This window comes from Nelumbo nucifera, chromosome 1 (genome assembly GCF_055504915.1).
Source record: "Nelumbo nucifera cultivar China Antique chromosome 1, China Antique-T2T, whole genome shotgun sequence".
In the NCBI taxonomy this organism is placed as follows: Eukaryota; Viridiplantae; Streptophyta; class Magnoliopsida; order Proteales; family Nelumbonaceae; genus Nelumbo; species Nelumbo nucifera.
In genome coordinates this window covers 54,229,269-54,243,871 of record NC_142649.1, presented here as the reverse complement: position 1 = coordinate 54,243,871, position 14,603 = coordinate 54,229,269, and the positions used below count along the sequence as shown (strand labels likewise).

Sequence of the window (14,603 nt, the reverse complement as noted above, 5' to 3'; positions counted from 1 at the left end):
CGACCTATTTAATTTTATTAATTTAAAAATTAATTTTATTACTTTAAGATTTTAATTTAAATTATTAAAAATGCATAAAATTAATTTTATTACCATAAAGTCAATTTAAAATAATTAATTAATTCAAATTTAACTAACCATAACTAACAAAAATAAAATTATTAATGAATTACTAAATTTTAATAAAATTTAAAATCCTTCTAAAAATAATATAAATTTATTTAACAATACATAAACTAAAAATCCATGGGTAGGACCAGATCTATCAATGGGTTGGATTAAGTTTCTTAATCAGTTATATAAAATAGACCTCAAAAACAGTACTTTTTCTAGTAACATTAATAACTCTTCTTAAAGGTGGTGAGAGTCAACAGTGGGGCTTGAAAATTGAAACCGCATCCTGCCTGGGACTATCCAGATTACGTGCCAACTGAGCCACCACTCAATTGGCTATGATAATAATTTGGAAGTTCATTTTTTGATAACAAATTATTTTATAGGCTTATTCTGTCTAAATTTTTCCTTTTGCACATTAATAAAAATAACAAAAAGTACAATAAAACGACACTATCTTTTATATATATATAATCAGTTCACATCTTATCAATTTTGGAACTGTGAAAACATATTCAACCCAATTATTAATCATAATAATACGTAACCCAAGGATAATATTTGGACTGGATTTGGTTTAACTTGGCACAATTAGAAATGTCAAAATTATTTTTGTTTGAATTTCATTTAACAAAGCACAGGTCCCAACTACTATATATGTACAAAGACATTACTGATGTGCCGTGTGAACAGAGTTTTTGCTTGCAGAATATCTGAGCTCAAACCAACCATCTAATGACAGGTGTACTGTGGTTGTACAGCATTTTGAACAATTACATTGGAAATCGGGACTGGGTGTTGGGACACTACAAGTCTGGTTGCTCAAACTTTCTCTACTTCACAGAATGACAGAACCACTACAAGAACATAAAATGATTCCTTTTTTTCCATCAAGAGCTAATCAGCCAGGTTGCTTGAACCAGGACTGCTAACCCAGCACCCCTAACTAAAAAACCCTATAGGTTTCTTGAATTCCTTGCAAGATCTGAACATGGCAAGCAAGATTAGGGGAAAAATGGTTTGATGCTTCTTGGTACAATATTTTCGACCAATCAGAATGACAAATGTTGCCTGGTATCAATGCTCAGAGAGAAGTCACAGAACTTAAAAAAAACGACTCGTACAGATAGCAAAGGACACTACAGGTCAAGGAAATACATGACAGGAGGTGGCTGAAGCAAACTATTTTCTCTCGAAGTGGTTAATTTAAACAAACATTTACATCTAGCAATTATACAAACATCAAATTTGTAATACAAAAAAAATAGGCAAAGAAAAAGGCAAGAAAAGAAAAGGGGATGGAAAAAAACCAAAATGGAGGTTATCCAGCAGATCCTGCACGCAACTTGTCAGCAACGTAGAGGAGGTGGCTTATGTTGGTTGAAGGGTAATTCTGGAGTAGCTTGAGATTGGAAGTAAAATCACCTGCTAATAGGCGCCTCCGGATGAGAATCAGCATAGCACAACATATTCTAAGCAATGTCTCCTGGTGCAACAATATATCTTATCAACACCAAGTCTTGTATGTCACACAAGTCTTCAAATATTAGAAATGAAGGGGTTGTTTGCAAATAAAAAGATGGATTCCAGTCGTTTCCAAACAGCTAGCTTTTGCCTATAACTGTAAGTAGGGATGAGCATGGGTTGGTTCGGTTTGGTTCAGTTCCAAGGCAGAACCTGGAACTTACCCTGTCAAGATTGATTCCAAGGTCTATCCATGGAAGTTGTTCTTTATGATAATAATAATAATAATAATAATAATATTGCAATCATAAAATGGTTAAGCTTGACTTTGAATAATGATAATATATAGTTCAAAACCTATATTATTTTTATTGATTAAATAAAGTAGTTTAATCTGGAGATTATCATATTATGTTAATATTATAGACATTTAAATTTTAAATTGAAGAAAAATTATCAATTCACTTAAGTGGCCCAATGGTTATGTGAGGCCATGGTCTTTGTAACCATGAGTACCAGACTTCAAATCTTCACATTCTCAAAGTATTATGGGATTTATTTTACACTAAGTTCGGTTCCAAGACCAGTTCTACCCAGGCCAACCAAGGCCAGTTCTCCAGGTTGGTTCAGGTAGGGTAAACCCCTAGACCCTAGAATTGGCCTGGGTGGGGGTTGGTTCCAAGAATTTGGAACCAGACTCTACCCAGTAACACATTGGGTAGAGCCAGTTTGAGGTCGGTTTCATACAGTTCCAGATAGAAGCCTACCCATTCGCTCACCCCTACCAATAAGACGAAACGAAAAACAGAAGGGGGGAGGCATCCTATGTGAACATAACAGATTGTAGTCCAGAACTCCAAATCTGCTGAACATAGCATGCTGGCCAGAAGATCTTATAGCCGCACTTGAGGAAACCTCTTGTACTACATGCCTTCATGGGGGAGATATTCCTGATGTGCAGCTGTAGTGCCTTATGAGCAGGATGTGATCAGCAGATCCAAAGTCAATAGATTGACAAGATAAACCCTTACCTGTGGACCTTCAAGATCACTTAATAGTGTGTCCCAAATGTGAAGGCTGTCCGCAAAATTGAATTCTTGAGTCAACAGGAGGGTTATCCATCTAAATGCATAGAACTGTGGATTAACCTATCATTTCCAAATAAAAAGAAATCAGACATTTTAAGTGAGGGTTGCTCAAGCTTGCATCTTAAGTCTATTGTTAGGAGAACCAAGTGGAATCATCAAAAGCTTCTATACCATGGATTCTTCTACTTAGTGTTTGAACAACCAAGAGATGTCTAAATATGATATAAGTCCTTTAAACATCATAGCTGAACTGAATGATTTATTGCTTTTCTGTTAGTGGATATAATAATTAAACAATAACATATTCAAAGCTATTGTAATTAATCCAACTTCAGCTTCAGCCATTAAGGAGCTCACAACCTCCTAATAATTTATTCGCTAAATAACAAAGCAATAAGTCATTCAGTTCAGCCATTTCAGTTGTTATCAAACTTGATAGTCTTGAGTGTCACTAATAGAGCATCTTCATGTTTTCTCAAAAAATTTGCAAGGACAGTTGAATTTCTCAAAATTGATAATCCTTTATGGTCCATTTGTCATACTTTATGGGTCAGATATAAAGTTATTTCCAGTTACACAATTTCATTTTCAATAATTACTCTCACACAGTATTTGTAGCTGTCGATGAACATCAGACCATTCTCAGTTTGTCTATATTTTATACTTGAAGGCACTGTATCAAACACCTTGTACCAGCTGACAATAATATTCTTTTTACACAGGTGGGAGAAATCTAAACAGAAGTGTTGTTGTACAAGCACCCTTGTTTATTAGTTGAACTTGAAGCAGTGGGATAACTTAATATGAACTAGACCATGCATAAGTAAAAAAAGGATTGAAATATCCAACAGTGTTGTTTCTAGTTCATTAAAGAACCACCTAAAGATTCGGTGTTGAATCAAAATTGGGCAAACCAGGCACAACTGGCACTACCATAGACAACTCATCCTTTGTCATTTTTCCTGTTGCCAAAGGTCAATATGTTCACAAATATGGTGTCTGAACTCTGAACCAACCATTCAGAGGCAATGTTCTATGATATAACAAAAATAAAAATCAACCCAGTGAGATAATTTAATAATCTGGACTAAATCAATTTTCTCTTCTTTTATTTTCTTTTCTTTTCACCAGACAGTTTTTGGTTGGTTTCTTTTCCCTAGACATTTGGTAATGTTTTTATTTCAACCATCTAGCAGAACATAGAACAAACAAGTATCTGAGATCACCTAATGGAGTCTTTGACTGGGAACTATATCCTGGTATTGCCCACAGAGTGGGTATTTCAATCTTATTCAACAGCCATTAAAATTATTAGAAGCAAAAAAGATATGACATGGAAAAACAGCTCTTACTTTGGTTGTGACCTCAAGATGACGCCAAAGCTCTTCATCATGTTCTTTCAAAAGCCGTGACAACTTTGTAATTGTGGAACGGATGCCCACAACACTATTGTCAAGTTGCTGACAGAAATTGTCCCTGAATCCACTCAACAATTCAACAAAACAAAAGAATGTATCTGCTTCTGCAAAGGCCTGCATGCAAGCCACAAAGGCCAAGTATAAGACAAATGAAATTAGAGGATAATAAAACATTGTTATAGACACCTTTGTTCTAGAAAAGGCCATAATTGTAAAGGCGATACCTACGTGACAAGGCTCCCTTGGAGAGTTGCCTCACCCAAATGCCCACATATTTATATAAATAAGCCATAGTAATTTTATATTTTATGTTAATAAAAGTATTACAATAGATACTAAACTATTCATATAATAGTTTATTATTATTATTATACTAGTTTATTTTTATTATTTTCAAATTTGTTTGGGTTCAATGGACATTCAAGTCAGTGACATAGTCTTGAACCCTTTAAAACTTTAAAACCAGAACTGATAAGTAAGAAAGGACTTGAAGATTTTATCCAATTGACAAACGAGAACAACCAATAAGACTTGCTGTTTCTTCCTAGGACCAAAACAAGGGCTCCGCCCCAATATTTTCTATGTTTTCTTTTCATTGTTCTGTTTCTTCTCATAAATATGTTGCTTTTCTATGTGTTTTGATATGAGGTTTATACTTATGTCATGAGGCATATTTTCTTTAATGGTAATTATTAGTTAAAGATTACTGCTTATTACTATGAAACCTAGGGAACTACCCTAGGATTACATTTATTTTTTTATTTTAAGACTCATACTAGGCAATGTCTAGGCACCCCTCTGTTGCCTAGCTTTGCCTTGATACATAGAGGCATTCATCATCTTCTTTTACTAACCCAATAAGAAGGCATGATCATAAAATGATGACAGAAAATTCAACCATGACTTTCCTGCTAGAAGATACTCAGTGATTGTATGGCTGATGACAACCTTGTTAGCCAAGAGCCATGGATTTTACATCTAGAAAAACATTACATGTATTAAATGAACTAAGCAGATTAATGGTTAAGAAAAGAATTAAGGAAATTAGCTTGTTAAAATGTTTAATTGCATCTTTAAGGACACAAGTACAATCCCAGCTAAGGGAAGAAAATGCCAAGAAAAACCAATGTAAAGAAATACTGAAATTTTTTGTCAAATCCTATCTAACATACATTCTTTTAATTATTTCAATATAACTCTTCCACTGTCTCTTTGAGAGGCTCATAATTGTTGCATAATCTAGGTTAGGAGATAAAACCATAAAATATGGATTCTTCCATCCCTGTTGCAGAAGCTTAACGCAGTCCCATCTTCCCAGATAGGAGGGATGAGATGGCTCTGAAGGAGGAACAAGATGGCAATTTTCCCAATTTTCTCTTTCTATGTGGCTTCACTTATTCTATCAATTATAATAGCATGTGGGGAAGGTAGGTTCCTCCTAGAATTGAATCTTTCATCTATTTGTTCCTTTATAAGGCGTTTATGGTAGACCATCCAAAACAAGTGTTGTATGTGGTGAGAGGAGGGATGAACCTGCTGATCATCTTTTCTTGCTGTGCCCACTGGGTGCCCCTTTTGGAAGTTATTCAGTCTCTTGTTTGTTTTCTCTCGGTCACACCATAAATTGGTAAGAAAGATCCTCCATTCTTGGTTTCAGAGGTTCTATTATGTGGTCTATGATTCCCTGTGCTACAAGTTGGTGCATTTGGAAAGAGAGAAATAGACCATTTTTTATGGAAAAGAGATAAAGACTTTCCCAGGCTCTGTATAATGACAGCAGTCTCATTATGGATTGGGTCTTGTCTCTTAAATATTTCAGCTGTTTTAAGAAAACAAATTGTGTATTTAACTGGTCTATTATTTTAGGTATAGAGGGTGGTATAGAGTAAACTCTAAAGCATTGCAGGCTATATTGTAAAGTGTCTTTTTGTACATCTTCAAACTCACATATGATAATAATTTTTTTTATTATTACTTAAAAATTAAAGTGAATGTAGAGGGGGATTTAAAGGTGGTGATAGGTTGGGTGAGGGACAAGGGAGATGGTTCATGGATGTATATTATTGCATTAGAGAGGCTGGATGCCAAGGAGTAGTGCATCCTGTTGGACCTGTTCCACTGGATAGCTGACTGTTTAGCCAGAGTAAGGATAAAGAAAACCTTCGAATATCGATCCGATTAAATAAACACACTAATTGTCCACCTTTAAGTAGAACTAAGCAGGCTTCAGAGTAGGGCTGCAAATGATCAAATATCGATCCGGTTTGAATTCAAATTCTATCTGTTTATGCTGGATCCAGAAATCCACCAAGAACTAATCAAATTGAATCGAATCAGAAACTGTCATCTGTTAAGTTATCAGTTTAAATCCAGATATCCCCTGACTCAATCTGCTAAATTCCGATTCAGTTCAATATATTTTATATAATTTTTATATATTACATGTATGTTATTTAAAAGACATTTATACCCCCATTACGAATATTTAAAACGCATTATAATCCATTAGAAGCTGGACTTAAAAAGGTCCAACTAAATAAATCTAAAACAAAGTCCTCGATCGATTCAAGATAGAATCTCAAATAGAGTTGGTCACTGAAATTCTTTGCTTTTCCAAATCAAACCCTTAACCTAAACTAGTTGCTGCCTTATCACCATCGCTGCTCGCTGAAAAAATTGTCATCCCCAGACTTACCAATAAATTGAAACCCATCTTGGAGGATGCTGGGTTACAAGATCTTGCCTCACTTTCCAAATCAAAGATCTATACATCCAGTCTCGTATACTTCTTTCTATCTACTGGTCTCAAAATACCAAGTCTGTTTGGAGGAGGAGCTTCTAACAGCCTCCATTCTTTGATAATTTGGCTGTGCCTTGAAGAAACAAGGAGCTGATTATGAGAGGGAGAAGAAAACTGGCCCAAGATTGCTCACATTCCCACCATACAACTCTATTCTTTGAAACATTCCCAGTAAGTAAGACATACTCTGTTTTTAAAAACATAGCAGAAAATGAAATATCTTGTGTGTGTATGTGTGTGTGTGTGTGTGTTTCCAATAACAGCCACTTGCTGAAGCAAATGTCATCCCCAATTCTCCTAGATGGCCCAAAGAGAAGCAACCTGCGACAAGTGGTAATGTTCTCCAGGTTGCAGAAAAGAAAATATCCCCCTTCAACCTCTCCTCCACTGTATGTGGGACTACAAGCAACTGAGATCTTTCAGAAGAGGAATGAGCATCTCAACCCTTCCATGTTTAAGCCTTTATAATCTCCCTCCAAAAAACCGATCTTTCTTCTCTCTTTAGATCAAACTTGTGTATTTACATTTTTATGCTTCATCTTGCTTCAACTTTTTTACTTTTTTGGGATTTCTTGGCGTATTGTAGTGTACTCTTGGTTCTTTTGGATACCTTTCTCATTCTGATCTCTTTTTCTTTTGTAGAAAAAATTCTGAAACATAGTATTTTTTCTATAGTCGAATCAAATCAAATTCAAATGGGATATCCAATAATGTTGTCAAATTGAATTCGAATAGGGATAATTGAATATCCAATGGATTTGGATCAAATTTGAATCTTATATTTTTCTTATTGAATTAAATTCAGATATGCCCTTATTCAAATTCGATTTAATCTGTTTGTAGCCCTACTCCAGAGTAAAGAAAATAAGAAGCAAGAACACAAAAAAGGAACTCCATTGAAATTGTTGAACAACAATATAAGACTTTGAATAAAAGAGGATTATCATTTGCTTGTTGAAAAATCTACTTCACCAATAAATAAAACAAGAAGAGAAAAAAATCACATGACAAAAAAAGTTCTCGTGTATGATTGGAGTTGTATCTCCACAAAATGAAGTAATAAACTGAATATTCAAGTTAAAAATACAAGAAATTTTTAAGGGCAAAAACAAGATTTGCTTACTGCATTTTCCTCATCCGGATCATTTCTGATTACATAGAACAGAGGTGCCAAAACTTCGTTCATCCCTTGTACATATCTTATACCCGGATTTAACTTTGCAAATACAATCAATATATTTTTCAAAGCCTCCTGAAAATATGAAAGGGGAACATTTTATCTTGGGCGGAATAATCATGACTATGATTAATCTCATGGTCAATAACAACAGCTCACCTGATTAGACCTTGCAAATGATGAATCCCCAGAGAAGAAGTGCATGTCTGGGTGAGTGCGTTTCACATCCCTGTCAATCTGCTCAATGATCTCAGTGTCCTGCAAACATGGGAGTTGGGATGTGATAATTCATATAGTAATAATTTTCAATACTGAATTTATCCACTAACAATGGCAGCAGCACCATTATCCCACATCTAGGGCATAACATGTTAATAGGCTACTAGCATTTAATATAAACTGAAAAGATATAAAACCTGGATCATGTGCCCGCCCACAACCTTTAAGACACCAGGAACCATGTTTACTCTTAAAAATAATATCAACTGAACTAATGATCCTACACACAACTAAATAAGCTGTTCTTGACAACATGGATATCCTCTTTTCTTTTTAGAGGCTATTAGGTTCATATAATGTGGCTAGGAGCATCCAACTATTGGGTGGTGCTTTGACCTTTGAACTAGGAAATTTCAAGTGCAAACTGTCAACTGAATAATGAAAACGACTAGCATGTTCACCAAATAGACTTTACAGAATAAAAAACTGCAACAGGTTAAATAATGCAGAAATATTCAAATATTTTCCTAGTATAACTACTAAAAGCCTGCGGTAATAATCTCCTCTATTGCTGGAAATGATGTCTGCCCACAATCTTGGTCAATGTTAAAGTACATAGTTGATTCACCCTAATATCAACAAGAAGTTTCTAAATATGCAAAACAGAAGTCGTTTCAAGTATAGAGCCAATGGTCACTAGTCAAGCAAACACCATTCACACAGTACCTGGAAAAACTGATTCCATATGCTGGTCTTTCCAAGGCTCAAAGGATGCTCTCCATGAGTTATTTTTAATCTTGGTAGCAAGCCACTTCCTTCACATGATTCGTTGTTTTCAAGACCAGAAGATTTATCCAATCTCCTCGTGAGTTCTGACTGACCAACCACAGAAAAATTTAGAAAACCAAGATGCTCAAAAAGAAAACCGAAGAGAATCCAAATAAATTGTTAAAGGAAAATGAGTATTCACTTAATTCTGATATGCATTACACTTCTATTCCAACTTTTATTTCCCAGTTTGCAAAGAAAAGAAATAACTAGGGATGGCAACGGGGCGGGTTTGGGGAGGGTTTTGTAAATTTTAGACCCTACACGCCTCCCTAGACATCTCAGCCCGTACCCTCTCCAAAACCCATAGTGGGTTGACCCAAACCCTCCCCAAGCCTACCTTCCCTGCATTTGAGGGTGGGGTGAGTAATGGGTTGGTTTAGAACCTGCATCTAATTTCCTATTAGTTCTTGTTATATATAAGTAATAAACAAGTAAAATAATATGAACTAGAATTACAATTTCCAATTATTTGATTGACATGTAAAAAACACAAACTATCAATTATCCTTCACGTAAAATTCAAATTATTATTACATTCAACACCTAGTACATAAGTTCATATGTCTTCCAACAATATGGGGGTCGGGGAGGGCCGGGTTTAGCCTAATATCGTACCCTACCTGTACCCATATGGGTTTTGGGATCCCAAAACCTGCCCCTGCCCCAAAATCCGTATTTCAAGGAAAAAAACCTCCCGTTGGGGCAGGTACCGACCAGGTAGGGTAGAAATTGCCGTCCTTAGGAATAGCAGAAAAGAAGAAACAAATAATGAACTGGCTCTAACATGTTCAACAATGTGGTAACTAATATGTTGCAACTTAGGCATTAGAAAATGCAGTTCACTTAAAGAGCTACCTCTTTCACATGCCTGCCCAAAAATCATATTAACTAGGGTATTATCCTTTCAAGTAACATTAGAAATCCAGAGGGCAACAGAAAATGTGGTGAATGACCAAATGCATTCATATAGGAGGGATGGGATTGTTATATTGATGGAGATTCTTTAGTCTTTAAAAATTGACAATCATCATTATTTAGTATGACATCTTCAATAACCATAGTTAAATAGGGAATACACTGTCAATATCTTGGAAAGTGATGATATTGTCGTTGACTGCAGTACCCCAAGACATCAAGAGTCAAAACTAATAGCATTAACTACGACTTACAGGATTCACCAGAAGGTCCTCTTTAAAATGCTTGTACTGTGATCTTTTCTTTGTTAGCTCGGATGCCCACAACCCGCGATCATTTGGAAGATACCCCAATAGAAGCTGTCAACCAATTAGAAGTAGAATCATTTATCCTTATTCAATTTATTTATCAGATTTAAGGAACTTTTCTCTTCTATCAACAACAAAGAAAAAAGCGAACTTTCCAATATTCATAACTCAAATGAGAAGTTAAATTTAAGAAAGATGAACAAACTTCCGTGAATTACAGGGAAAAAGGAAACAAGAAAGCAAAACAGCAAAATGTATCTTTGTAAACAGGAAATTAATCAAAGAACTGCAGCAGTTCATAGAAGAAGTCATCACCTTCCATATGGTAGGACGAATTCTAGCACCATCCGGTATACCCTGCGATGTCAATCTCCTCAATTCAAGCATATTTATTGTCTTCCGTGAGAGCTGATTGCAAAGCAACATAAGAAGAGTCAAAATTTCAAACCCAGTAATTCAAAATAAGCCCAAAAGGCACAAAAAAACTATAAACTCCAACCTCTGTCAATAGCTGAGATTGACGAGAAACCTCTTCAGGCGAAAAACTGGGAGATCTCTGCTCATCGTCTTCTCGGGGATCTTTTGGTTCCGGTTTCGGCGGTTGTTGAATTACGACTTTGGGAGGAGGCTGGGGAACTGGCGGTTCATCCGGAGGGTTGACGTTGTTTGCGGTGGCCGTGGTTGGGCTGGCTGATTTCGAAACATATCGGAGGTGGCGTTCGTCGTCGAGAGGGGGATTGGAGGACCAAAGAGAGCAATTCAGCCATTCCGGCACGCGCTTCTTCACCATGGCGGATCAGTGTCTCACCTGAAATCGAGCATTTCCGAGAAATTTTCTGTAAATTTCTAGGGTTTTCAGAGTTTCTTCGCCTTTTCCAGTTGTCTGTGTCACAGCTAACGTGGAGAGAGAATAGAGCAAGGGGACAACCGGTCAAGTGCCTTGATGCAAGGCAACGGAAAACTTGTTAATTAAATTAACTTTTAAACCTTTTGAGATTATGAAACTTTAATCTCAATTTTGGGACGGTGGATATGAGTAATTACGTTTTGTTTTTTGTTTTTTTGGTTAATTCTAGATTACCATCCTGTAATTTGGGAGGAATGGCATTTAGCCCCCTGGACTTTCATTTGCGAGATAAACCCCCTAAAGTTTCAAATTTCAAGACTTTGCCCCTCCGTGTCACATGACAAAAAATGTTAATTTACTTAAAATTAACATTTCAAAATTTATGCCGCAAGAGGACATAAAGGTAGAGAGCAAATCATATTGTTTTTATCTTTGATACCATTAATTTGCCGGTATTTAATAAGGTTAAATTGGTTAAATGGACAATTGATTACAATCTTTGCATTCGTATACAAGGAGTTTCACGTAAGTTAAGATATTAGAGAGTATCAATTACCAAGTACTAGATACCCTTTTGGAGGGCGGATAAATAACCTACTCATGCACCAATAATGTATTCTCCCTCTTGCCTCTTTTTTTAGTTGAGTAAATGCACTTATCCAGACAAATAAAAACAAACAGGGCCTTTGAATGAGAAAGAAGAAAAAAAGATGCAAATATGTAAGAAAAAGAGCAAAATGGTCTCACAAATTAAGAAAAGAGTTATGTAGAAATTTAAAAATATTTAACAAATAGATGACATGACATGAAAATCTTTTTCATAATTAACTAGAATGCTTACAAAGTCTTGGAATTTGATAATTCAAGGAGATCTTTTGTGGGATGCTCGTAATATAGTCGGTTGGGCCGAGCAGCATGGGTTGTGCCTGCTTGGCCCAGAACCCTTAAAAGGGAAGCTTGGCATGGCCTGCAACATGAGCCCAAGCAGTTTTGTATGTTTTTTAAAAAAAAAATGAAAAAGTTAAAATAAATTAACAAGATAGACAAGAAATTGAAAAATAAAACTTTAAAAAGTTTATTCTATATGAATTTTGATGTATAAAATTGTTTATATATGAAGTTGAAAAAAATAAAATAAAAATTTATATGCATATATATATTTATATATTATTATATTATTATATACAATTATATATAGCCATGTCACCCTAGGTCCTGAGTCATGCCACTACGGCCCACTTTATCGTGTTGTGCCGTGCCAGCCAATGGACCTCACAACCCAAGCCTAGCACAAGTCAGTTGCTATAGCCACTATGTCATGATTGTCATGACCCATGTCGTAGCACTTGCGGTCACCACAACCCACTTTACAACTCTACCCAATTTACCCCTTTTTTGTGAAACTATGTTGGGTGTTTCAGATATTGGATATTTTTCGGTATAAAAAATACTGGATAGAGTTATTCCAATGAGGGGGAGATTTGGCTTTTGGCTGAGATAATCTACAGCTCTAGGGCCTAACTTCATCCAGAAAGAGATAATGCCTATTAAGGGGTCTCAGTGTCTCACTTTATAATCGGTCCCAGTCTCAATGTGAGATCATTTTCTAAGGTGGGCTCCACATAAACGGCAATTATGTAATGTTTAGCAAATGGATTGTCAATCAAATCATTTTAGGGGGTTTGCATGCTTAAGCCTCTTTAAGGCCAATTTGGGAGGGCCAAGCTAAAGATTCAGCTAACATGGTTTGGTTTAAAGAGGCCGAAGCATTACAGCCCATCAAATGACTGATTGACAATCCATGTGGGCTCTATGGACTTTTCACCAAACATCGGAAAACTTCGGCTGTTTAAAAGAAACAATCTGAGCTATTTGGGGGGTTTCCTTCACACATGTTATCCCACTCAATTATAAGAACATTGACCGTAATTACTCTTTTACCCCAGACCCATACTAACATTTCATGCACATAAATCAAATCAAATGGCTGAAGCTGTGATTTTTTTTTTTTTTTAAAGTCTCTCACCAAACATAGTTTGTTATAGGTTTTCTTGTCCATATGGAGCCACCTTGGAGAAAAGCCACTGCACATCAGCCCATCCCAAACGGGCCCTAGGTTAGTCCAGGTTCAGAATGATCCCACTCTCTTCTGGTTCATGTTTTGAGTGTTTGTCCAACCTTGGCCCAACCCTTAACTGGGTTCATGAAGATAGAACATTTTCGTTCTAGGCCTTTATTACTGTAAACCTATGGTCAGAACAGTTGAAGATGTGACATGGAAGTTAGCCCATAGAGAGGTACATGTCTGGACCACCGCCAGTACAGATATATATAATGGGTCTAATAGACCAGCTCGGTTTAAGTAGATCAGACCTGTTAAGGCGTGTCAATTGGACTAATTTGGTCCAATGCCAATGTGAGTTCATTACAAATGGACCATGTTCAATCCAATCCAATGAATATTTTGGATCATTTTAGATCGGTCCAATTCAATGTCTGGACCATCCAATCTGTTCAAATTTGTTTTAATTTAGATTGGTTCTAGCTCAAACTTGTCAATTGACACCTATATTCTTATCTTTTATCAGTGAATTAGATATGGACCAATACAACCCAATCCAATTTAAATTCATTAGGGATGGACCAAGTCCAATGCAGTGTGCTCAGAATAGAATGCAGTGTGCTCTTGGACTGAGAGGTTAGGCTCTCCTTGCTAACAATCAAAATCTTACAATGCAGTGTGCTTAGAATAGAATGACAGTTAGATCCAATTTGACTGGTAGTTGTGGTGGTGTTCAACTTGGCCAAGTAAATTGGACTGAAAAATAAAAAATGAAAAAAAAAAACAGTCAAAGAAAAGTGATAAGGATGCAAATTTGTTTTTCTTGATGAACCCTACACCCTACATATGGAAACATTGTATCATTTTAAGTGGGTCTTATTAGTACATATGGGCCTGCACAAAAATGTTCCAGATGTGCAGTATAAGATAGATGTACAAGAAAAAAATTGTGAATTCCACAATTTTTTTTATCATCTACACATATTCTGGATTCAATATATTCCCTTTGCCTGCTGGATCAGGTATCATCTCTGGTGGAGGTTGTTTTTTCCCTTCAACAAGATCCATTAGATGGTGATGTCGGAGTATAGGAAGAAACTGAACACGCCACAGCAGGTGGTTGTCACTGCCTAGCTTGATGGGGAGATAGTGTGTCACATTCTGAAGAGAGGGAATCGAAGATGTCGATCTTGAAATATTCGAACCAGCATCCACATTGGTTTGGCTGCCATTGCTTCTTTGAGAGAAATCCATCGGCTCTGATACCAAGTTTAAACTAAAGAAATAACAAGAAGAATAGAGAAAATAGTTATGAGGGGAATCGGCTTCAGTGTTTTGGAGCACTGAAGTTAATGGTATT

The 14,603-nt window shown here is 36.1% G+C and overlaps 1 protein-coding gene across 2 annotated transcripts; it reads right to left on the bottom strand.

Moving 5' to 3' along the window:
• Positions 1 to 1,218: 1,218 nt before the first annotated feature.
• LOC104590235 (uncharacterized) lies at positions 1,219 to 11,289 on the bottom strand. 2 transcript variants are annotated; one of them, XM_088896788.1, is made up of 9 exons: positions 10,834 to 11,289; positions 10,650 to 10,742; positions 10,281 to 10,385; positions 9,007 to 9,156; positions 8,221 to 8,319; positions 8,008 to 8,136; positions 4,019 to 4,198; positions 2,610 to 2,726; positions 1,219 to 1,600 (listed from the first exon to the last, which is right to left on the bottom strand). In XM_088896788.1, exons 1-9 carry the CDS (start codon positions 11,122 to 11,124, stop codon positions 1,436 to 1,438), a joined length of 1,329 nt encoding a protein of 442 aa, XP_088752914.1. In that variant the 5' UTR covers positions 11,125 to 11,289; the 3' UTR covers positions 1,219 to 1,435. The 2 variants fall into 2 exon arrangements, with proteins under 2 accessions (XP_088752914.1, XP_088752915.1); XM_088896789.1 differs by lacking the exon at positions 2,610 to 2,726 and having other exon boundaries at positions 10,834 to 11,286.
• Between the last annotated feature and the right edge of the window lie 3,314 nt (positions 11,290 to 14,603).